General features: G+C 37.9%; 2 protein-coding genes, 1 long non-coding RNA gene and 1 pseudogene across 4 annotated transcripts; 2 read left to right on the top strand and 2 right to left on the bottom strand.

Moving 5' to 3' along the window:
- Nucleotides 1–6,754: 6,754 nt before the first annotated feature.
- Nucleotides 6,755–9,074, top strand: LOC108170810 (uncharacterized). The gene is made up of 2 exons (XM_017326228.3): nucleotides 6,755–8,278; nucleotides 8,634–9,074. The coding sequence occupies exons 1-2, from the start codon at nucleotides 6,755–6,757 to the stop codon at nucleotides 9,072–9,074; spliced, it is 1,965 nt and encodes a 654-aa protein (XP_017181717.3).
- A 713-nt stretch (nucleotides 9,075–9,787) lies between these two features.
- LOC103413225 (5'-adenylylsulfate reductase 3, chloroplastic-like) lies at nucleotides 9,788–12,283 on the top strand (annotated as a pseudogene).
- On the bottom strand, nucleotides 12,278–14,198 carry LOC139189518 (uncharacterized). The gene is made up of 2 exons (XM_070808482.1): nucleotides 13,688–14,198; nucleotides 12,278–13,476 (listed from the first exon to the last, which is right to left on the bottom strand). The coding sequence occupies exons 1-2, from the start codon at nucleotides 14,196–14,198 to the stop codon at nucleotides 12,278–12,280; spliced, it is 1,710 nt and encodes a 569-aa protein (XP_070664583.1).
- A 9,983-nt stretch (nucleotides 14,199–24,181) lies between these two features.
- LOC139189718 (uncharacterized) lies at nucleotides 24,182–26,031 on the bottom strand. 2 transcript variants are annotated; one of them, XR_011573584.1, is made up of 2 exons: nucleotides 24,639–26,031; nucleotides 24,182–24,487 (listed from the first exon to the last, which is right to left on the bottom strand). It is a non-coding gene; the product is annotated as an uncharacterized lncRNA (long non-coding RNA). The 2 variants fall into 2 exon arrangements; XR_011573585.1 differs by having other exon boundaries at nucleotides 24,808–26,031.
- Nucleotides 26,032–26,279: the final 248 nt, after the last annotated feature.

Genomic DNA, 26,279 nt, shown 5'->3' with positions numbered 1-26,279 from the left:
GATGGCTTTGGAACTAAGCTCCATACACTATTTTTCTCCATGGACTCCAGTTCTTCATGCATGGCTTGTTGCCATAATGTGGACCGTGAGCTGGTTATGGCTTGATTGTAGGATAAGGGATCATCTTCATCACCTATAGTATGTTCTGCCTCATTTAGGTATACGAAATCAGGCAATAATGCTGCCTTACGTACTCGCTGTGATTTTCGAATATTTGGTTCGAAAATTGCAGGTACTGGATCATTCATAATATCTGCTCCAGTTAAGTGTACTGGTGCATGGACTTCATGTTCCTGGACGTCTGCATGGGGCACATACTCCTCATTGGTTGTATCAGCTTCATGAACCGTATATGAATTGTCATGAAAAAGGTGTGGCTGCATGTCCATGGGAATAATAAGAGTAGATGCATGCTAATCAATAACGTCACTATCAAGTGTAATTTCTTCGAATTCTGAGGATGTAGCTGCTGATATGCTGATGTCAGTTTCATCCTCATCTTCAAGAAATCTTGCATTATGGGTTTCCATAACCCTCGAGTGACTGTGAGAGCAATAGAATTTATACCCTTTAGACTTCTCAGAATATCCAATGAACTTGCAACTGGTGGTCCTTGGATCGAGTTTTTTCTCTGTTGGATTATAGAATCTGGCCTCAGGATTACAACCCCATACACGAAAGTGATGAAAGCTCGGTTTCCTTCCAGTCTAAGCTTCAAATGGAACCATGTCTACGGACTTGCTTGGTGCACGGTTCAATATATAGTTTGCAGTTTTCAATGCTTCACCCCAAAGAAACATCGGAAGCTTTGAATGTGCAAACATGGATCTGATCATGTCTTTCAAGGTGCGATTTCTGCGTTCAGCAACTCCATTCTGGTGTAGAGTCCCAGGGGTGGTATACTGAGCCACGATGCCATTTTGTTCAAGATAAGTTGCAAACGGTCCTTTGTGTTGTCCAGTTTCAGTGAACCTGCCAAAATACTCACCACCTCTATCGGATCTCACAATCTTAATGTGTTTTTCTAGTTGTTTTTCGACTTCCAAATGGAATATTTTAAAACAATGCAAGGCTTCAGATTTTTCAGAAATAAGAAATACATATGCAAACCGTGAAAAATCATCAATAAAAGTTATAAAATATGATTTTCCACATGTGGTTTTAATTGGAAAGGGTCCACAAATATCAGTGTGTATAATTTCCAGTAAAGATTGGCTACGGTTTGACCCTATTTTCCTAGTATTGGTGAGTTTTCCTTTAAAACAATCAACACACTCTTTAAAGTTGCTGAAATCAAGCTGTGGCAACAAGTCTTGTTTTGTAAGTGTGATGATTCTTTCTTTAGAGATGTGCCCCAACCTTTTGTGCAAAGCATTGAGGTTTTTTCATGAGTGAGCATTTGTTTTGAACCAACACTTTGAACATTAAAACATTCAATCTCATACGTACAATTCATTTGCCACATATCAACTTTAAGATACGCTTCACCAAGTAATTTATTCATGTCATTAGAATGGAAAAACTTTACGCTTATATACGGCCCAAAACAAGCCTCGAGGCAATGGAATAAGAAATTTGATCAGGTAATGGTAGCTTCTGGTTTCCAAGAGAACAAACTGGATGAGTGTATTTATCTGAAAGTCCTTGGTGCGAAGGTCATATTCTTAGTATTCTATGTGGACGATATATTATTAGCTAGCTCCGATATGTCTCTACTACAATCAACTAAGAGTATGCTCACTCTAAACTTTGACATGAAGGACTTGGGGGAAGCTCGATTTGTTTTGGGCATAGAAATTGTAAGAGATCGTGGTATGAAGTCTCTTGGTCTTTCTCAAAGGCAGTACATCGATAGAGTTGCTAAAAGATTCAATATGGACAAATGTTCGAATGGAGAATTACCTATCGGCAAAGGAGACAAACTGAGCAGTGATCAATGTCCCAAAAATGAATTAGAGAATGAGGGAATGAAAGACAAGCCTTATGCATCTCTTGTAGGGAGTCTTATGTATGCTTAGGTATGCACAAGACCGGATTTGGCTTTTGCACTGAGTGTACTTGGTAGGTTTCAATCAAATCCTGGTGAATGTCATTGGGTTGCAGCGAAAAAGGTACTGAGGTATCTCAAAAGAACAAGAGATTTCATGTTAACTTACGGTCATGTGGACAAGCTGGAATTGGTGGGGTTCACGGATTTGGACTTGGCAGGGTGTGTAGACGACAGAAAGTCAACTAATGCATATATTTTTCTGTTGGCTAATGGTGCAATATCTTGGAAAAGTGCAAAACAAAAAGGTATTGCATCTTCAACTATGGAAGCTGACTTTGTAGGGTGCTATGCAACAACTCAACAAGCCATTTGGCTTAAAAACATGATGAAAGGATTGGAAATCGTTGACAGTGTTGAAAGGCCTCTCAAGTTGTATTGTGACAACAAAGCTGTAGTTTTCTTTTCAAAGAATAACAAGAGATCTTATGCCAGCAAATTGATGGACATCAAGTACTTAAAAGTACGAGATGAAGTGAAGAAAGGAACTGTCGAAATTGAGTACATCAACACAAGTTTAATGGTTGCTGATCCAATGACAAAGGCTTTACCAGTGGGAGTTTTCAAGAAACATGTTTTCAACATGGGAGTAAAAGAGGTATTTGATTCAGTTAATGAGTGGGAGTAAGCACTCCATAAACTGTGTTGGATTTGTTTCAATTTTGTTTACTGCTTGAAGGTTGTTAGTTATCTTGCAAATTTGTTATCGTTATTGATTTGTTTAAATTGGCTGATTATGTTTCTACAAACAATTTTGGTACTGGAATTATTTCAGTTTGTTAATTGGAACTGACATTTTGAATTGTCAGTTCTTGACGTCATGACTCTCAAGAGTGACATAGTGTTTTTAAGCTAAATATGTATGTGATCACAGAGTGCAAAGTGCAAGCTATTCGTGCTTTGTTTTCTGTGGTCCTATATTTTTCTTAAAGATGACAAGTTACTGAGAAGGATCAGTTGCAAGCTTTTGTGAACTCTATGATCATCATGATTCTTATCATATTGAGATATATCATTGACATTCAAGTGGGAGAATGTAAAACTTGTTTGAATGACAATGAGATTACAACTGGACTACTTGGGTGGCGTTTAACTAGTCATACTAGTTATGCGAAACACAAGGAGTCTGAGAGTTTTGGTATGACAAGAATCGTGGAGTTTTATATGTTGCAGCTGTTCAATTTTGATCCTTATCAAATATATACTAGTATATAGAGTCATGATAGGACTAAAACTTATTAAGTGATAGAGATTATCACTCTTTCTGATAATAGGCTGGATCGAGTGAATCTCTAGTAACATGGGTGGATATATATAGTTGAAGTCCCTGCCTCCTCACAAACGCTCTGAATATTATCTAAAACCCTATTCACTTAGAGAAGAGCATTTCGAGTGTTGGAGGTAGAAGACTCCTTCTTCTGTTGTTTCTTCAATGGCGATGCCTCCAGGTAAGTGTCTTACAGATTATAAACTGGTGTTTCTCTAGTTACGGTGAATCTGATATTAGTTGGTAATCCTAGTGTTGTGTTGGTTTGTTGTGCAGCAATAATTTATTTTATTCATATACTGCTTACAAAATCTGGGTAGAAGCACACAACCAAGGACGAACTACTTATGAAATGGTGGGAAAGAACTACATGGGGGGGGGGGAGGGAGATGAGGTGTTATAAAAGCTAATAGAAGGTAGGGGAAGGAGGAGACGCGGGGAGGGGGCGGCGCTGGGAAGGGGGAGGGATAAAAGGGAATAAAAGAGGTAAATGGGTTGGCAGAAAGTTGGGGCCGGGGGGGAGGGGGGAGAGGCTGAGAGTAAGGTGGGGAGTGGCTGCCGCCAACCTCAATCTGGAGCAAACAGCCAGCTACTAAGATTGTAGAAACCTAGGGTTTGGTTTTGGGAAGGGTGAGTTGGGGAGAGTTGAGAGCAAGGCTCTGGGCATTAAACTCTCTGTATGATATAACTAAATCCTTAATTATACTCCTGAGTAAGGAGTAGGATTCTCTCCCCTCCAGTCCATTCCTCTCTCACTTTCCTTTTTTTATTTTTCTCTTTATAAAGAAGTCAATACTAGAAGTTAACGTGGTTTAATCGTGACAAATTAAATACCCTCCTTAAAGTACGTCAACCTCTGTCAAGGATGGCAAAAATACCCGTGGGTGTAAATGCCTCGGCAATTTGCACTTTTTAAATTAGATGCGACATATATGGTAAGACCTTCCTTCTCGAAACCATATTGTGTATGATTATAAAATATCGAACATATATGATATTTTTATAATCTAGAAATTTTCTTTTTCTTCGTTCAAACTTAAGAGTAATTTTTGTAATATTTAATGTTGCTTATATTATTATATGATGTGTTTCATTTTGTTTAAATACAATATCATGTAATTAAAATATTTTTTTTATTATTCTAACAAGAAAAAACATTTCAATGAAGGTTAATGGTTCCTGACGAATGAGGATTCTCTTTGTGAGGATCCCGGAGATCCTCCAATCACATCCGTTTATCGTACATCGTGCAACTAATTTTCGTTAGATACTGTTTATATTTAATTTAAATAAAAGATTTACAATGATTTATAACCGCACGATATACGATGAACGAATGTGATTAGAAGATCCCCGGGATCCTCACAAGAAGGATCAGGAGAGGATCCTCATTTGTTCCCGACCCGCCCCATTGTCAGGCGTAGGCTAGTCATTAGCCTTCATCATCATAATTGAATACTAGATTCAGTACACACACTGTGTGTGATCTAAAATTTTAAAAGGAATTTAATTTATTAATGTCAAATTATGTCAAATAAATTAGTGGATTGGAGAAGTTTGAAAAAGTGCAAGAGAAAAGTAGACCTAGGGTGCAAATGTGAGATAGAGTGAGTTTATGTTATTGATAGCTGTGAGATTTTTTAAAAAAAAAAAAGTAAAAATTTGTTTGTGCAAAATTATTTTAATGCTCACATTTTTACTTTTGTAATTTTTTTTGTTATGTATAATAATGTATAATAGTAATTTTATTTGTTTTTGGTTAACAATTAAATTTTATTCGTTTTTTTGGTGACAATTAAAATTTTATTAGGAGTATGCTATCCACACATCCCAAATTACTTCTCACACACCCTTATTAATTTCTATCCGTTGATCTTCTTCAATTCATCCGATCCGATGGCCGAAAATTAGAAGGGTGTGTGAGAAGTAATTTGGGATGTGTGGATATCACAACCCTTTTATTAATATGTAGTTTAAATTTTTATATAAAAGAATACTTTATCGGTCTAATGACTTCTAGTGTTTTGGGCCTTGCTAATGGTAGACCCATGGACTTCATAGTATAGCCCTTGTTTGGTCTGGGCTTGGCCCGTCATTATAATAAGTTTAATTTTAGGGAAGTGTTGTTGGTACTCTAAAAATTTCATTCTACACTCTAGTTAAAAGATGCGATTATAAGATAGAAATTCAGGGTCAAGGGGGTAGAGAAAGATCGAGGAAGATGTGGAAAGAGACTCTAAGAAAAGACTTGGAGTACTTGGGTCTAACGAAGACGTGGCACAAAGTCAGACGCAGTGACGTTCTAGGATTCATACAGCTGACCTCACTTAGTAGGATATGACTTTTTGGTTATTGTTTTGAAATAGGGTAATGCTGGGGAAACAATTTTTAAACTAAATTTGTAAATTAAGTGATATATCATCAATAAAAAATAAATACGTTAATCAACAATGAAATAATCATAAAAACCTATACTGTTTAAGTTACAAAATTTAATTTAAAATTTAGTCCCTTGAAAATAAAAGGGAAATTTGGAAAAGTAACCATATTTTAGACCTCATATAGAATTATAGCCACCATTTTAATTTTACGATAATTCTAACCAAAACTTGATGTAAAAATACTAATATACCCTTAATATTAGGGTTTCTCACAACAAAAACAAAACCTAATCAACATCAGTCAACCAAGAATGAAAAACAGGAAGAGATTTTGACAAAAAAAAAAAAAAGAATAGCGAGAGATTAACAATTTGGGGTTTGCTTGGTGTTGAATTTTGACAAAAAATAAAAAGAACAGCGAGAGAAAAACAGGAAGAAAATCACGAGAAGAGAGGTGTCCATGGAAGCATCGGTAAAGCTTTGGTAAAGCATTGGAAAATCAGGAGCTTTTGCTTGGCGTTGAATTTTAAGGTTTTGGGGTTTGCTGCAAGGAGGTGTCCATTTTTCACCACCGAAACCCTAAACCCAAAACCCAGGTTAGTTATATGTGCTAATTAATTTTTTCTATAACTTTTTCCTAATTTTAATATATTTGCAGGTTAGTTAGATGCGCTAATTAAATTTTTTTTTCCTTCAGAAAATGACTCAATTTGTGACCGTGGTCCATTACGGATGGAGGAGGGTTGATAGCCAATACACAAATGGTTAAGCGAAAGCAATGGTAGTGTCAACTGAAGTTACTCATCCAGATCTTATACAAGGTATATATAAACGTCTTCATGTTAGTCCAAGTGAATTTAGAATCTCAGTACATTATCAATGCATTAGCAATGTAGGGATACAAACTATGATGGAGATTGTAGACAACGACGATGTGACTAGTTGGGTATGTGAAAGTCTTTCTGCAAAACCGAACAAGATTCCGTTATATGTTACAACATATCTCTAAATGAACCTGAAGATGAACACCCAATTGCATGCAGTTCCCCATCACCAACAATGGGAATTCAAGAGAATGATGACATTTTGGGTGATGAACAACCAAGTCAAGTTCTTCAAGACAATGCCCAGATTAGTGAGGCTTCAATAGATGTGAGTTTTGAGTTTACTGATGACTATCATGACAGTACCCATTTCGATAATGTGCAGTCGAATGATGTCAATTTCAATCTATCGTCGTCTCGTCGTAACAAGCGTAAGAACATACAAGACTATGATAATATTGTAGATTTGAATATAGATGGAGATATTATGGTCGGACAATTGTACTCGAGTAAGAAAGAGTTGCAAAAACAATTAGCTATGATTGCAATGAGGAAGAATTATGAATTTAAAGCGGAAAGATCAACTAAGGATCGTTTGGAAATTAGATGTGTGGATCATAATTGCAAGTGGCGACTTCATGCAACCAAGTTACAAGTGTCAGAATTTTTTGAAGTAAGAAAATTTGAAACTAATCATTCTTGTTCATTAGATGTTGTTCAGCGTGATCATCGGCAAGCAAGTAGTTCTGTTGTTCGCCAATTTATAAAGTCAAAGTATGAGGGGGCATCACGTGTATATAGACCTAAAGACATCATTGAGGATATGCGAGTACAAGTTGGGGTTAATATGAGCTACGAGAAAGCTTGGAGAGCAAGAGAGCACGCATTTGACATGATCCGAGGGTCGCCAGAGGAATCTTTTGCCTCACTTCCTGCCTATTGTGCCATGTTAGAAAGTAAAAACCCTGGGACAATAACACATATAGAAACAGATGACAATAATCACTTTTTATACTTTTTCATGGCAATGAGAGCCTCTATAAGGGGATTTCGTGGTTCTATGAGGCCTGTGGTAGCAGTTGATGGGACTTTTCTAAAGGGTAAATATCTTGGCACCTTATTTGTTGCTGTATGCCATGATGGACAAAATCAAATATATCCTTTAGCATTTGGTGTGGGTGACTCAGAAAATGACGCTTCATGGACATGGTCTCTTACAAAATTGAGAAGTGTCATTGGAGAGGTAACAGACTTGGTGTTTGTATCTGATCGACATGGAAGTATTGGTAAAGCTGTACAAACTGTGTTTCCAGAGGTATATCATGGAGCTTATATGTATCATGTAGCTGGCAACATGAGGAATAAATTTGGTGATGATGAAACGATGTTTAACTTATATTACACTGCGGCAAAAACATACCTTGTGTCAGAGTTTAATAGTGTAATGACTGATATTTGGGCAATCAAAGATGGAAAAGTAGGAAAATATCTTCAAGAAATTGGGTATCATAGATGGGCTCGGGCACATTTCATTGGAAAACGATACAACATGATGACAACCAACATTGCCGAATCCATGAATGCAAAACTGAAGGATGCTCGAAAGTTGCCTATCATTGCTCTAGCGGATCACCTTAGAGGTATACTACAAGAGTGGTTCAACGAACGTCGGAACACAGCAAGTTCATGGAATTCGACCTTGACAAAGTGGGCAGAGGAAAAAGTGCACAAGAATCAAAATAGAGGCTTGTGTATGTCAGTATCTATGATTTGTTTACATTTTTATGCACTCTCACATTCCTAATGCACATTGGACACCTAAATTCACATAGAATCCATACCAAGAACAAACGAAGGAAAAAAAAAAAAGGAACCAACAAAAAGCTATTTTCACTCTTCTTAACTTTTTATTTAATCAGTTGTGGCCATGAAGCATGTAATATTTCATGGTTAAGTGAGTTGGATGACGGCCAAATCTATGTCGTTAGTGCACATATTTTGTTAACAAAAAACATAGTTAAAATGTTTTAAACAAATAAGCAGGTTGATAAAAGAATATGATAATTATGATTAATTGGTCTCTTGTTGTTGGTTGTTACTTGTCAACTATGCAGGTATCTTCCATTAATCACTATGCATTGCAAGTACATGAGGCAGACTTATATCATATAGTTGATCTAAATACCAAGTCATGCACGTGTAAAAGGTTTGATCTCGACCAGCTTCCATGTGTCCATGCAACTGCTGCATGTCGAATTCGCAACACATCAGTGTACATTATGTGCTCCAAATTCTACACAGCCAATGCAATTATGCTAGCGTATGCAGAGCCCATTTGGCCGGTTAGAAACAAGAGTGAATGGAGTGTGCCAGAAGAGGTGCATAATAGAGTTGTGTTACCTCCAATCAGACAAGTTGTATCTGGAAGACGCAAGACAAACAGAATCCCATCTCAGGGAGAGGAAAAGATAGTGAAGAAGTGCAGTCGCTGTGGTGGGACATGCCACAATCGCCAAACTTGCAAGAATCCAATTAGACTCCATTCCAACACATGATGTGAATGTTTTTCTTTGCGATTTATTACATTATTGGGCTTTATATTATTCGGGATTTATCACATTATTGGCTTTTATATTTTCAATCACCAGGATTTATCACATTATTGGCTTTTATATTTTCAATCACCAGTTTGGCAGAAAAACCTCACACAGATTTTAGCTTAAAAGGCTTTTTGCTCCTCTATTTTTAGATTCAAATTTTGCTTCGGAGATTCAATTCCTAAATAATTTTTATGTTGACTAGGTTATCTTCAAATCTCACTTTCTCTGATTACATTTGAATATCCATATATATATATATATATATATATATATATATATATATAAGAGTGTAGGAAATGGAGGGTTCCAGAATAGGGGTATTAGGTAGTATTGAGGAGGCTACCTCTTTTATGTTTCAAGATCTCAACATTAAGTTTTGGTTAGAATTATCATAAAACTAAAATGATGGCTATAATTCTATATGTGGTCTAAAATATGGTTACTTTTCCAAATTTTCATTAAGGGTATATTAGTACTTTTAACATTAAATTTTGGTTAGAATTATCATAAAATTAAAATAGTGGCTATAATTCTATATGAGATTTAAAATATGATTACTTTACAAATTTCTCAAAATAAAATAGTAGAGACTTCATGCACGAAATCGCGTCCCTTGGAAAATACAATAGTAGTGACTTCATGAACGAAATCGCATCCAGGTTCAATGAACCGTGACATTCGTCAACTGTTTCCGTTACCGCATTTTAACGCTTTTCCCTGTGCTCTCCACGCGAACACGGTACACAGACTCTCTCTCTCTCCCTCTCTCTCTCTCTAAGCATTCAGATTTCTCTCATGGCTTTCTTAGCTCCGCCTCCTTCCCTCCAATCTTTGCTTCGCGCTCCGCTCTCTTTCCACAAGCCCAAAGGTAATCTCGTAACCCTCTCTCCCTCTTTTAATTTTAATTTTTTCAATTTTTTTGTATTTATTTATTATTGTTGTTGAAATGTATGTGGTTCGTTATCATTTGCCTGTCTGAGCTGACTCTGATCTCATCGACTTCACTTGTTGGTTATGAAATTTGAATTGAATTGGTGCTCATGATCATGCAATGTGAAATGTGATTACCCAAATGATTAATTTGTTTAATTTTTTATTTTGGGATTGAATTCTTAGAAATTGAGTTTATAATTTGTGGGTTTTGTGTAGTTTTCTGCTTTGTTCTTTAATTTGTTTAATTGAATTTGAATGGGATTTAATGCATTTTTTTATTTGTTATTTCAAACACATTAGCTCAAAGGACATCTTCTTTGAATCCATCAGATCAATTCTCGTTTCAATCGAAGGCTGGGGCCGCTTGCCGGAGACCATCATTGGCAACACCCCTTTCCGCAGAATCGAAAAGGAACAAATATCTCCAGGTATAATGTGCTAACTGGTAACTGTTATGTCATTGTGAGAAGCTTGAAATTAATCTTTTCGTTTTCTCATCGACGTGAAGGAATTGTTGTGTAAATTGATTGTTGGGGTTATTGTAGAGGTTGGCAGCAACATAGTACGAAAGGATTACAAAAAACTGGCGAAAGAGTTGGAAGCCGCTTCCCCACTTCAAATCATGGAGAAGGCTCTTGACAAATTTGGGAATGACATTGCCATTGCTTTCAGGTAATTTCACCTTTTCTAGTGCTAATTTCTTGATTTGGTAAATAAATTAAATTACTAAAAACTGAAATGCGCCCACCATGGGGCTCGAACCCACCAACTGAGCTAGACGGGCTTGTTATTTGTAATACTATTCAGTCTCTTCTACATAGTGTTTAACGAACCTATTCCCTCAAGTAAAATGTTTCAATTTCGACAGTTTTACTTTTACCGGGGTTTATAATCATTTACAATGAAAACTTAAATTTAGTTAATGTTCATTTGTGCAGTGGAGCTGAGGATGTCGCCTTGGTTGAGTATGCCAAACTAACAGGTCGGCCCTTCATGGTATTCAGCCTGGATACTGGGAGGCTTAACCCAGAGGCATACCATTTTTTCGACACTGTTGAGAAGCACTATGGCATTCACATTGAATACATGTTCCCCAATGCCGTTGAAGTTCAAGCACTAGTGCGAGGCAAATGACTGTTCTCATTCTATGAAGACGGCCATCAAGAGTGCTGCAGGGTAAGGAAGGTTAGGCCTTTAAGGCGAGCCCTTAAAGGTCTCCATGCCTGGATCACTGGGAAGAGAAAAGACCAGTCTCCTGGCACAAGAGCTGAAATCCTGGTCCAGGTGGATCCATCCCTTGAAGGAATTGATGGTGGAATTGGAAGCTTGTTAAAATGGAATCCTGTTGCCAATGCGGAAGGCCATGACATATGGAACTTCCTCCAAGTCATGGATGTTCCTGTCAATCCTTTGCACTCACAAGGTTACATTTCAATCGGGTGTGAGCCATGCACAAGGCCGGTGCTGCCAGGGCAGCATGAAAGGGAGGGAAGATGGTGGTGGGAGGATGCTAAGGCAAAGGAATGTGGCCTCCATAACGGACATATCGAACAAAAAGCGGCGCTGCACCTCAACGGCAATGGAAATGGGATGTCGACAACAAATGGGAGTGCCAATGTCCCAGACATCTTTAACAGCAAGAACTTGGTTTCCTTGAGCAGGACTGGGATAGAGAACCTGGCTAGATTGGAAAACCGAAGTGAACCTTGGCTTGTTGTTCTTTATGCACCATGGTGCCGTTTCTGCCAGGTGAATACTATTCTTATTTTGTTGCCATGGTTACCTTGTAAAGCCGAAAATTGGCTTACTCTGACACTACCTTGATTCTTTTCCAGATTTTTCGCGGGCAATGGAAGGATCGTACGTTGAATTAGCTGAGAATCTGGCAGGAACATGGGTAAAGGTGGGTAAGTTCAGGTCTGATGGGGAACACAAGGAATATGCACAGAGAGAACTGAAGTTGGGGAGCTTCCCAACAATACTCTTCTTCCCCAAACACTCGTCAAAGCCCTTCAAGTATCCATCGGAGAAGAGGGACGTAGCATCGTTGTTGGCTTTTGGGAATGCCCTCCGGTTAGAACTCAATGCACCTGATCGGAGCTAGGAATCTTACCACAAGGGGTCTTAGTGTAAAAGTCCAAATAAAAATTTAGGATGGAAAAACATATTGAAAATGAAATCATAGTACTTTCATTCATAATTAATAACGGAAACAACATTACAAGCTATAATTGTCCACGATGAGGTTTCATATTTTGAAAGCGAAGCATTATAGCTTCATTTTCAATACAAGCAAAAATATCTCTCTCAATATAAACAAGCAAGCTATCACTCAACCACTGATCTCCCATTTTGTTCCTAAGTGGACCCTTAACAATATTTATGACAGAAAATGCTATCTCCACTGAAGCAATTGCAACTGGTAAAACTAAAGACAATGTAATGAGCAAATATACATAATTGAATACTTGATGCATCCTTGTCTCCACCATTTTTTTTGCAAGATCACCAACCCCTTCCAATTGAGAGAAATCACTACTGGAATGCACATAATGAATATAAATCTCAAGTTGATCTTTAAGTGCAAAACAATCCTCATCCGAAAAGTCTTGAGGATAAAATTGAGCAAGACGAAGTAACTTTGGTTTATCAAAAGCTACAAATGAATCTTTCGGACTCAAACATGCCAAACAAATAAGCAACTTGGTATTTACCTCATTAAAGCGATCATCTAACTCCGTAATTTGCTCATCAATGACATAAATAAAGAGCTTCACACGATAATGATGACGATTTGTCTTTATTGGAGCATTACGCCTTGACCTCCCTGGAAGTATAAATGCCTCTTCCATGTTAGGAACATCAATATGATGTTTTTCACAAAAAGAAGATACTTCATCAACCAATGCATCAAACCCATTATTCCTTATCCAATGTAGCTTTTCCTTGCATGATTTCACTAAAGCCATTGCATTCACAATTTCTTGATCTTTCCTTTGCAATGCTTGTGACAAATCATTTATGAGTCCCAATATGACTTTCATCAAGAAAACGTGAAACACAAACTCAAAAGTACGTATTTCTCTCATTAACTTATTTGCTTCACCCACACTTTCATTGGGATTATCATCAATAACCATTTGAAGCACATGAACCACGGATGAAAACATGGAAATGATGCTAATCAAGGTACCATAGTGTGAGTTCCATCGTGTGTCACCGGCACGTTTGAGATTTGTTTCTTGATTTAAGCCTCGCCCCGTTATAAGACAATCATTTTCAAAAGCTATCGCAAGCTCTTCTTGAAGTTGTTGTCTAAGTAAATCACGCCGCTTACAAGATGCTCCAACATGATTAACCACACTATTAGTCGTTGCAAAAAAAGAGGCAATGTCTATATTCTTCTTTGCTACAGCAACAAGAGCTAGTTGAAGTTGATAAGCAAAGCAATAAACATAATATGCACAAGGTTGTTATCTCAATATCTTTGTTTTAAGGCCATTCAACTCACCTCTCATATTGCCCATCATAACCTTGTTCTCGTAGCTTGGAAATGCTCAAACCGTTGCAAGAAAAGAATGTGTCAATAACATCCTTTAGTGAACTTGAAGTAGTGTCGGTAACATGTTAGATACCGACAAATCTTTCAATTACATGCCCGTTGTCATCCACATAACGCAACACCATAGCCATTTGCTCTTTCACTAACACATCGCGTGCTTCATCCACCAATATTGAAAAGAATCTATCTTTTAGACCATCAATGATAGCATCAAGTGTTTCAAGAGCACATGAATTCACAATTTCTTTTTTAATGCAAGGAGCTAGTAATTTGAGATTCCCCGGAGCATTTTCCATCACAACTTCTCTAACTTTATCATCATTATCTGCAAGGAATTGCAATAGCTCCAAGTAATTTCCCCTATTGCTTGAAGTGGCACCTTCATCATGGCCACGAAAAGCAAGACCTTGTCGTAATAAAAACTTAGTGCACTTGATTGATGCATTCAAGCATGTGCGATAAGCCTTACGAGCTTGGTCGGAGTGTTTGCTCACTGCCGTTTCAATATGTGTAGCTTGATTCATCAAATTTGTAGCAGCTTCTCTAGCCTTATTATGAACACTCCTAACCGGTCCAACATGCATCTTAAATCTTTCTCTCCCTTTCTTCCAAGTCTTAAATCCATCTCTAGTGAAAGCTTCACTACCCACTTGTTCAAATTGGTTTTAAAGAGATAGCAATAGAGACAAAATGCCGCATCTTTAGATATACTATACTCCAACCAATCAAACTCATCAAACCATTGGGAAATTATGACCTCTAGGTTGACAAGGTCCTTTTTATAGATATGATCTTCGGACCTCATCTCTCGTATTAGCATCATAATCTATCATTTGAGTTCTTAATCCAGGATCCGCTTGAAGATTACCCAAAACACCGTCTAATTAACATTGTCTTGAACTTGGAGTTCTTGAACTACCAACAGTATTTGAACTATTAACATTATTCAAACTACCCGAACCCGATGATGACTTTCTCTTAAAAAACCGTTCCATAATAATTCTACATATACAAAATATTCAAAATAAATACTCACAATATAAACATACCGTCAACATAATCAAAATAAATATGAATTGGATTTCAATTAAATTAAATATATTCTACATATACAAAATAATGAAAATAAAAACTCACAATATAAACAAACCATCAATATAATCAAAATAAATATGAATTGAATTTCAATTAAATTAAATATATTCTACATATATTCTACATATACAAAATAATGAAAATAAAAACTCACAATATAATCAAACCACCAATATAATCAAAATAATTATGAATTAGGTTTTAATTAAATTAAATATATCATACATAGGGTTTAAAACTTACTTGAATTGTGAAATTTCACAATAAAAATGAGCAAATACAAAAAGAGTAGCTGGCGGCACCACCACCACAGCGACGACGATGGCAGCACAAAGGCACCTCAATGGCGGCAGCATGGGAGGAGATGGAGTTGAGGGTTTGGGGGGGGGATTGAGTTTGGAACTTAGGGTTGGAGGAGGAGAAAACAAAAGAAAATTGGGGTTTTTGGAATGGAGGAATCAGATCTGTGAATGTGAAGAAGGAGAGGCTGGTTTTTTTTTCTTCAGACCTGGCCCAAAACAACGTCGTTTTGGCCAGGTCATTTAAACAAAAATTCCCTGGGCCAAAACGATGTCGTTTTGCCCAGGTTGTTTTAAAAAAAAGGCTCGCGCGCGCCTCATTCTTCTTCAACCTGCAAGCCTTCTTCTTTCAAACATTTCGTCGACTACGTGGTGTGCAACTCCAAGAGGTCGCACCAGCAGCTCTAAGGGACCTCTAAGGTTATTTCCATGGCTTCCAAGAGGTCGTGCGAGCCCATTGACCCCACTGTAGCTCCGCCTCTGATAACTGTTGCAGGAAAGCACTGGCACAAGAAATTGTTCGTGTTAGTCTTAGGCAAAGTTAGGCAGTCTTATCTGAATATCAATGGAAGTGTTTATGGTGGTACTTATCTTAGGCAGAGTAGGCATGTAGTGTAAATACGGTGGTAAGATCAATCGTTTCGTCGATCTCTGCCGCATGTTTTGTTGAATAAAACGTGGGGTGTTAATCTTTTGCAAAACCATCCTTTTGGAGCTGAATACTGGATTCCATCTTCTGCGTATTCAGTAGCTGCAGTCAATGAACGTGATCAAAAGCCTTGTAGTATAAACCTAGTGAAACAAGTCAAATTTTAATATGCAATATTCTGCTCATCAAAATTAAGTTCCTAAATTATAATTTTTTTGAAAATAAATCCTTAAACTCATTATCGTAAACATATTTAATTTTCAGTCGGATAAAATTTCAAGTATCAAATCGGCACATTACTATTTAATATGTGAAAGCCTATTGGCAGATCAAGATTGAGTATTCCAAATGAAGTCGCGATTGAAAGCATCCACTACTTGGATGTGGTTAGAATGCAATTTGGATTGGAATTTCACATGCTTCTCTTTATTTATGGTCATCAAATTGAATAAATCAAACAGAATTTACGATTAAGATTAAATAGAACTGTGTAAGAGGGTATAAGGGGTGTGAAAACCACTTCCCTTTTCAAAATGATTGGATCAAAATTAGAATGCTTATAGAGATTTCAAAAATTTCAAATTTTTGAAAACAAAAGAATCACACAACTAGTGTGCTTATGAAGATAATACCCTTTTCATATATGTGGAGCCAAAAATAATTTATAAAATTTTGAAGCTCACACATGAATTTTTATTCACAATTAATGAAAATGCCCTCATTAAATTGGCGAAACCCACATCCGTTCCACACATTGTTAAACCACGAAGAAGATCTAAAATGCTGACTACAATTTCTCCAAGCTCTAATGCCCATGACAAGGAAATAAGGTAAAGAAATTAAAAATAAAATTAATAAGTAATTCTTACCTTTAAGTTTTTCTAATTGAAGACATATTCCTTTATTTCACATCCAAAGATAATTCTTAGATATTGTTATTTATTTAATAACGCCCCCAAACATCTTTAAAATATTCAAACATCTTAAAGATACTTTTCTACTGCATCTAATGGATGACAAACTCTCATCAATTGGACGCCGATACATGGCATGTGAATCCTGACACATGTGATCGGCCCTAGCTCGGTATAACTACCTCATTCTACATACTTTTCAAGTAAGTTGAAGTTAACTCTATACAACTCAACCCTAAATATCTCTCTTTTTTGATAAAGACTTAGGCATCAGAGGTTCTTCGTCAAATCCTCATCTCTGAGTGAGTAGCTTTGTCCTTAACCAAATATGTTTAATTTGCTTTGTAGGTAATGTGACAACCTGTCCCAAATTTTACAAATATATAAATTCTAAAAGAGTGAATTGACAAAAATGCCTTTAGTGGCGAGATTATTGACTTTCGTTAACCATCATTACGTGATGCATATGAGCTATTAATTTATGTACCCTCAAAGTATTCGACGATACGAACACGTAGGTGCAAGCGAAATCAAATTTGGAGCTACGATGAAATTTTTACGTAACTACGAAACTTGAGGGTGTTTTATGAAATTTGAATTTTGGGTATTTTATTATTTTAATATTTTATGACTAGACTCTCTCTCTCGGTCCCTCTTCTCGTAGCTCTCCTTATTAACGCTATTGAATTACAGAAATTGTAAGGAAGAAGAAACTAAAGGAATCAAAGAAGAAGAAAATAAGAGAGGAACCTTTCAGTGATATATTATAAGTAAAAAGGAAATATTACATCATGAACCTCTAAGTTTCTAAGACAATGCTTATATAGAGACTATGTTGCACAGTTTTACACTTTTACCCTTTACACCTAACTCCAACTAACTCTAATTGTTTTGAAGATAAGTCGCACTTGATTCCAACTAATTCAGTTTATTTGGTTAATACTCCCCCCTCAAACAAAACTGGGAACTCCCAAGTTTTGTTTGCATCTGCAATGAAGAACTGGTGGGATTGTCATGTTTTGTATCTGCTGCACTTGATGCTTCTCGAGCTTATAAAGATTGTTGACCAACATCAGAGACTCCAATATGTAAACTATGATAATGTTGAATGAACACTGGACTATGTAAACCTTTTGTGAATACATCTGCTACCTGTTCATGTGTTCATATGTATTGAACACGAAGATCCCCTTTTTGAACTTTTTCCCTTACAAAATGATAATCTGTGTCCAAATGTTTAATCTTCGAGTGGAACACTAGATTGGAACACAAAGCCAGAGTTGAAAGGTTATCACAATGCAAGGTAGGAGGTTGTGTAAGAACTTGATGAACATCCTTAAGCAGAGATCTAATCCAAAAGGCATCTGCAACACAATGTGCCAAGGCTTTGTACTCGGCTTCTGTAGAACTTCGAGATACAGTAGCCTGTTTCTTTGACTGCCACGATATCGGATTGGATCCCAAATAACAACATAACCAGTAATGGACCTCCTTATGTTGATATATGTTGCCCAATACGAATTAGAATAAGCACTGATTTGAAAATCAGAAGACTGAGTGTACGTCAACCCACAGTTGTATGTACCCTTAAGATACCTCATAATTCTTTTCACTAGATACATATGAGACTCAGAAGGATTGGTCATATACTGACACAATACAATCATTGAGTGTGCAATATCTGACATGGTAAAAGTCAGGTACTGCAAAGCCCCAACCAAGCTTCTATAGTGGGTAGGATCAGACAATGGTATGCCTTCAGTTGTAAATAGTTGTGAGTGAGGTTTGGAAGTTGTGGAGGTTGAATTGGCCAATAAAAATGCTCTGCTCATCATGGAATTTATTTTTAACATATAATGACTGAACTTCATTTTGCTTGCAGTCGTCAATGACATTAACGAACGACAAGCAATGATTTTCAATTTAAAAATAAACTTCATGATGAGCACCATTATTGCCAGTTTTTTCTTCTTTTCACTTTATTTTCTGGTTGCAGGCTTGAAATTTAGTAATGAAAAATTGTGGTGCTTTTGCGTAACTCGGCTCCCTCCCATATATATACACACATATTCAATCTGTTAATTGTGTAAATTGTGAACTTTGCCATAGGTAACGTTGTAAATAATTTGTTTTCATTTGTGCCCCTGATAATTTATTGTGACAAGGTCTATTTGCTAAATATAAAAATATTAACCGTACATAATGGTTGGCTTGTGTTTATGTACCACAAATACATGTGCAACTTATCGTATCAGCTTGCTCTATTTTGACATTTTTAAAATAAACAAAATGTCGATTGACAAAGCAAAGTGGTGAATGTCCATAATGGTTAGGGTCTTTTCCAACCCACTGTGTCGTTCAACCCCTTGCTCTCTCTCAATATTGTAATAAGCTTTTACTAAATAATGTCGGTTAAGAAACAGCATGGCAATGAAAATCAACATCCAAAAAATCAACAAAATGGAACACACAAGGGCATCCGTGGCCTCCCTAGACCTAGATGCTTCCCTCCCAAAAATGAGTTAGTGGCCTCATCTTCTTTTGGAGTCCAATTTGTTGGACCGACGTGTCGACAGGACTATAGCCCAACGTATACATATGTTTTGACTCGAGGGGTTTGAATTTTGACACGATTCCAATTGGTAATCAACCATTCATTATCCTCCAAACATATCGGTGCAATAATTGTTTTGTTTGAATAAATATCATCTGCAATGTATTTTGTTTAGCTGTTAATCCATATCTCACTATCACAGATGGATGTTCCCACGCACCAAAAAAAATGGTAAAACCCATTCGCACCGGAACAAAGATTGTGATATTGACACATTGGCCGCACAATCTGTTAAAATATGGACCTGCTACTGCTAGGGTTGTGACCTGCTAGGGTTTAGGCCGTGTAAGAGAAGTATCGAAGGTAATCTGATTTCATTAATTACTTCTTTACAAAGAGTACAAGATTTATACAATATACAAGAGGATATTCTAGGAAGTCAACTTTACATGAATTACACGGAATAATCTATTCCTATAATTAAGGAAAGAAAGCAATCTTCAGTGATACTCCAAGATATGCCGCTTAATACTCCCCCTCAAGGTGGAGTGTGAATGTCAATCACACACATCTTGCCAAGTAATGATCGAAACACCCCTTGTCCAAGCGGCTTGGTGAATATATCCACTAATTGTGCTCCAGTTCGGACATAAGCTATCGTGATAACTCTTGATTGAATACGCTCACGGACAACATGGCAATCAATCTCCATATGTTTGGTACGCTCGTGGAACACAGGATTGGCTGCTATATGTAGAGCAGTTTGATTGTCACAATCTAGTTTTGTTGGCATGCGATGATCAACTTACAAGTCAGCCAACAAATATTTCATCCATGTAAGCTCACATGTTGCAGAAGCCATGGCACGATATTCTGCTTCTGCTGAAGACCTAGAAATGGTTGTTTGTTTCTTAGTCTTCCAAGACACTAATGCACCTCCAAGGAATATGCGACAACCCGTAACGGATCTTCTTGTAATTGAACATCGAGCCCAATCGGCATCACAATAACCAGCCAAGTTTAAGTCCCCCTTTGAAGGAAATAGAAGTCATTGTCCAAGTGCCCCTTTCAAGTATCGTAAGAGACAATGAACTGCATCTAAATGTGGTTTTCTTGGTTGTCGCATGTATTGGCTGAGTACATGAATTGCATATGAAATTTTTTGCCTGGTTATCGTGAGGTAAATGAGTTTACCAACAAGTCTCCTATACTTCGAGGCATCGTGAAGAATTTGCCCCTCCGTTGGAGATAACTTCAAGTTTTCTTCCATGGGAAAGTTTGCAGGTTTAGCACCAAGTAAGCCTGCTTCATCAAGGATATCAAGTGTGTATTTCCGTTGAGAGATAGAAATACCTTGAGAAGACCGAGCCACTTCTACACCGAGAAAATACTTTAATGGTCCAAGGTCCTTGATGCGAAAATGAGTGTGAAGAAACTATTTAAGATCACGAATGGCCTCTTCATCGTTGCCTATGATAATTATGTCATCAACGTAGATTAGTATGGCTGTGAATGAGTGATCACGTACCTTGGTAAATAAGGTATAATCAGCCTTGGATTGTTGATATCCGGCTTGGTGTATAGCTATGGAAAACTTGTGAAACCAGCTACGAGAGGCTTGTTTGAGCCCGTATAGCGACTTGTTAAGTCAGCACACATTATGCTCCCCCTACCGACGAAGACCAGGAGGCAGCTGCATATAGACTTCTTCCCCAAGGTCCCCATAGAGTGAGGCATTTTGAACATCCAATTGGTGGAGAGACCAATGACGAACAAAAGCCATGGCTAAAAGACAACGGACCGTGATGAGTTTGGCGACAGGGGCGAAAGTCTCTTTGTAATCGATACCTCCACGTTGTGTAAAGCCCTTGGCAACAAGGCGAACTTTATAACACTCAACAGACCCATCAGAATGGTACTTGATCTTATAGACCCATTTGCAACCAATAGCCCGATGACCAGGAGGAAGTCGAGTGAGAGTCCAAGTATGATTTCGTTCCAAAGCCAGGAGTTCGGATTACATGGCATCTTGCCATTGAGGATCACTGTTAGCCTGCTCAAAAGTAGTAGGTTCGACAATGGTAGAAATGGCACAGGCAAAAGAGCGATGGGAAGAAGAAAGATAAGCATAGGAAACATAGTGTGATAAAGGGTAACGTGTACCTGACATGGAAGAAGAGGTGGCACCGGGAGCAAGAGAGTGTACATGATATAAATGGTAGCCCTAAAGTCGCACGGAGGGTTTATGGGAACGGGTGTAGTGGCGAGTGGCAAGAGGAAGGGGCGAAGGAGGAGTCATGGTGGGAAGTGTGTCGTGGGAGGTGACGGTGTCGAGGGTGTCTGGGGAAGGCATGGGGTCGAGGGGTGGTTGAGGGTTGGGGTTTGTGGGGTTTGTGGCAGGTTGAATGTCTGGGGAATGAGGTGATAAGGATGGTGTAATGGTAGGATCAAGGGGTAAAGGTAGAACAACACTATCAGGTTGATGATCTGGTGGCTGGGAAATAAAAGGGAAGGTGTCCTCGTGAAAAACCACATCACAGGAAATAGAAAATTTGTAGGTAGTTAGGTCATACACACGGTACCCTTTTTGACCAAGAGGATATCCAACAAAAATACATTTTCGAGCACGTTGATCAAATTTGTGTGTGGGAGTGAGATTCGTGGCATAGCATAAGCAACCAAACACACGCAAGTGGGTGAAATCAGGAAGAGTACGATGTAAAAGCTTGAAAGGAGTTTTGTGGTGAATGAGTGGTGTGGGCAAGCGATTGATTAAATAACATGCTATTTGAACACTTTCCCCTCAAAATGTTAAAGGTAAGTTGGCTTGAAATTGTAGTGCTCTTCCAACATTTAAAAGATGGCGGTGTTTTCGTTCAACTACCCCATTTTGTTGGGGAGTAAAAGGACAAGAAATGTGAAAGACAATGCCCTTGCTAGTAAAAAAAGATTGTAAAGAAAGGAATTCAGCTCCATTATCTGCCCTAATCGTCTTGATCATACAGTTAAATTGTGTTTGAACCCAAGCAATAAAGGAACATAACAAGCTGTTGGAAATATGCCCTGAAAGTCGATCTTTGGAAGAAACCTTTCAGGACAATGAATGAATGTATAGATGACTCTTATACATCAAATGGCAAAGATACTAATTAGGACTATCTCTATAAATGATATATGTCCTAAATAGTGAATCCATGGACAATGGATCGATTGAAAAAGTAATCTAATGAAGTTAGACTACAGAGACCTTCTTCACATAACCATCATGTCCAAAAGGTTCCTGGTCATAATATTGTCGGAGGAATACTGACAATGCATAGACCGGTACATACTATGTCCGCTTCAATTAGAAGGATGGAAAGTCTCATCCCATTCGTGTAGTGACACTAAGATAAGTATGTAGGTGCTCATTAAGGGAATGAGTTTACAGAACACAATCAAACGAGAGTACTTGCATGGAGGTCTACTCACATGTCAATCAAGTAACTCTAATGGTTGAAATAATGTAAGTAGTCCTTTGACCTGAGGCATCATCGTTGTCTTGTGGTTAAGTACTTGATCTTTGATTATGTCAAAGTCACTCCATCCGCGGGTGTCCACGGCATAGTCGGGGTTAAGCCACTTAGTCATGAAGGCAAGTGAATGCGCAACAAGGAATCTCTAATCCTCGTTAAGAGATGATGAATACTCTAAGATATGATTCTGGAATCTTCGGCCGAAGTATCCAGCGTAATAAAGGAAAGCGTTCCTATACGACTCAATTGAATCATATAAGAAGGAGTAATCACATTAGGGGTTTGACATAATATATCCATACCCTAGTGGTGTGATTGAGAGTATTGTTTTAGAGAAAGATCGAATTACATTGTAATTCCAACTGAATAGGTTCTCCGAACTACTTCTACATTAGCTTGGGTAGCCATGATATATGGTTAGATGTCACTCATGGCTTGTGAGTTCTTCTAGATGATTAAATGTAGTCGTCAAAGAAGAAGGTGAATTAAAAGTAAGTTTTAATTCACTAAGTGATTGGATTAAATATAATCAATTGGATTGGTGCCAATCACCTCACTGCCTTGCTAATTAGAACCTAAAACGATTGTTCACCAATACACTCTTGTAGTGAGTAATTAATGGATGATGGAAATAATTAATTGGATTAATTAAGTGTTGTGATTAATTAGAAAGTCTAAAGAAATCATAAAAGCGATATAAGATCGTTTTGGGCTTAAAGAAACGTTCAGGTTTAATTGGGCCCATTGGGCCTAAACCCATTGGGCTTTTATTCAAGCATTGGATGACTTGAAATAAATAAAAGACCAAAGCCCAAACAACACAAAGGGGCCGGCCAAAGGAGGGAGAGAAAGGTCAAATGTTGACTTGTTTCTTATTGGCTATAAAAGGAACTTTATAGCAAATGTTTCATTAGAGTTTTTGAAGTGTTAAAAGAACAAAAGAGAAAAAGAAAAATATCTCTCTAACACTCAAAGGGCCGACCACCATAAGGGGGATTTTAGCCAATCATCTTTTCACCCATTTGGTTATTCCTTCATCCTTCTCACTACACTAGTGGGTGAGGATCTTTAGAGGTTTTCAATTTTGGAAACTTGAAGAGAACCTAGGAGCACTCATTCTAAACAAAGTGGAGGAGGCAAGGAAGGAGGCTAGGCTCAAGGAGTTCAAGGAGCAAAGGTCTTGGAGGTGGTCCATCCTTGGTCTAAAATCTAGATCAAGAGGTATAAAACTACTCCTAAACTTTGTTCTCATATAAATTTGTTTTGATGCATCTTACATAAACCTATGCATCTTGAAGGGGATTTACATGACTATTGCTTTGATATTATTTGATAACTTGCTTCCGTTGCTTTCGTATATAAATTTTGAATTGTATATGCATGCTAGTCACTAGAAATCCCACATGAAATCTCATAGAATTCCCTTCACAAGCTTTGTGTTTCAGACTTTAAACGCATAAGATGAATCCAAGTAAAACGTGAATAATCATCAACAATGGTAAAAAAATATCGAGCCCCGAATGGGAATTGACTCGATGGGGTCCCCAAATGTCACAATGTATTAAATCAAAAGGTGCTTGAGAGGAGATGAAACTTGATGGAAAAGATACACGAGTTTGTTTAGCAAGAGGGCAAATATCACACGAATGACTAGAATCAAATATGATAGTTGGAACTTGCTTGGCCAAAAGTTGTAGGGGACCGGTGGAGGGATGTCCTAAGCGTCGGTGCCAAAGGTTTGAATGGCAGTTGACATTGTGAGCAATGTGAGGATTTTGTTCCGGCGACAAGTAATAGAGCCCATTATATCGCTTGCTCAGGCCAATCGTCCTCCTCGTATCCATGTCCTGTATCACCCAAAAGGTGGGAAAGAAAATCATTATGCATTGTAAAGACTCGGTGAGTTTGCTAACGGATAATAAATAGACTCGAAAGTTGGGAACATGTAACACATCATCAAGTTTAATAAGAGAAGTGGCTTGGACAGAACCAACAGACTCTATACTGGCTTTTCCCCCATTAGGCAATTGTACAGAATCAGACATGAATTTCTTGTCAAGCAAGTGAGGTGAAGGAGATATATGATCCGTTGCCCCACTATCAATGATCCAATATAGGGTTTTCTGTGATAAGGCTCCTGATGTATTAGACGAGGGTGTAAGTGTACCTGTGGCGTTTGCAAAATGTTGTGGATTACCATCAAGGTTGGTTTTCTTGAGCATGGCCATGATTTGATTGTATTCTTCAGTAGTGAACTTGGGCCCGTCATTGGTGGTTCCATGGTGATGCTAATCAGTGAACTTGGCAACTTCATCGCCAGTCTTTACTTGGTTGGCCACATGTTTCTTCTTGTTAGGAGGGGGCACCTTTTTGCCATGGTATTTATGCCCCGGTGGAAAGCCGTAGAGGTAGAAGCATCGATCTACGGTATGATATTTTTTATCACAATATGAGCATTTAAGAGAAGAATTACCTCGCTGTGCAACAGGTTCCCTGTTGCTTGTCACATTCATAGCATGCAAATTGTTGTTATCACGAGTGAGAGATACCTCCACTTGCTTCTCTTGTTGCAAAACAAGAGAATATGCTTTCCGAGTGTCTGGGAGTGGCTGCATCAACAAGATCTGCCCACGTACTGCGGCATAGGATTCATTTAACCCCATAAGGAACTGCATCACTCTTTCCTTTTCATCACATTCATTAATCTTCTTCAAACCCCCACAAGTGCATTTCGGGGGCTCATGATACGACATCAGTTCATCCCACAATGCCTTCAGTTTCGTATAGTAGACTGAGATCGATTGTTGCTCCTAACTGTGCTCAACAATTTCTCTCTTAATTTGATAAACACGTGAATTGTTCCCTTGGGAGAAGCGATCACGCAAGTCGGCCCACACATCTGCTGCTGATGTGTAGTAGGAGACGCTGCTTGCGATGTCCTCATGCACAAAATTCAGGATCCATGCAAGGACCATGTCATTGCATCGTTGCCACAATGCAAATTGTTTATCTGTTTTAGCATGGGGGTCAATGGTTCCATCAACCAAGCCTAGCTTGTTCTTAGCACTTAGACTGATGCGCATAGCACGGCTCCATGTGCTGTAGTTGTCTCCTTGAAGGGTTTTGGAGACCAAGATGTTCCCAGGTTGATCAGAGGGGTGTAATAAGAACGGGTTCGAGAGGTCAGCAGCCATCTCTGATGATTTTGTGCTGGCTCCTGATTCACTCATGATGATACTGTTTTGTTGTGGTGCGAAATGCGTTGGGGGGGGTATTCAGAGTCACCAAAAACGGTGCTCTGATACCATGTTAAAATATGGACCTGCTACTGCTAGGGTTGTGACATGCTAAGGTTTAGGCCGTGTAAGAGAAGTATTGAAGGTAATCTGATTTCATTAATTACTTCTTTACAAAGAGTACAAGATTTATACAATATACAACGTATACATATGTTTTGACTCGAGGGGTTTGAATTTTGACACGATTCCAATTGGTAATCAACCATTCATTATCCTCCAAACATATCGGTGCAATAATTGTTTTGTTTGAATAAATATCATCTACAATGTATTTTGTTTAGCTGTTAATCCATATCTCACTATCACAGATGGATGTTCCCACGCACCAAAAAAATGGTAA

The sequence above is a fragment of the Malus domestica genome, chromosome 11 (genome assembly GCF_042453785.1).
Source record: "Malus domestica chromosome 11, GDT2T_hap1".
Taxonomy (NCBI): Eukaryota; Viridiplantae; Streptophyta; class Magnoliopsida; order Rosales; family Rosaceae; genus Malus; species Malus domestica.
Note: the sequence above shows the minus strand (reverse complement) of the source record. Positions and strands in the feature narration are given on the sequence as shown.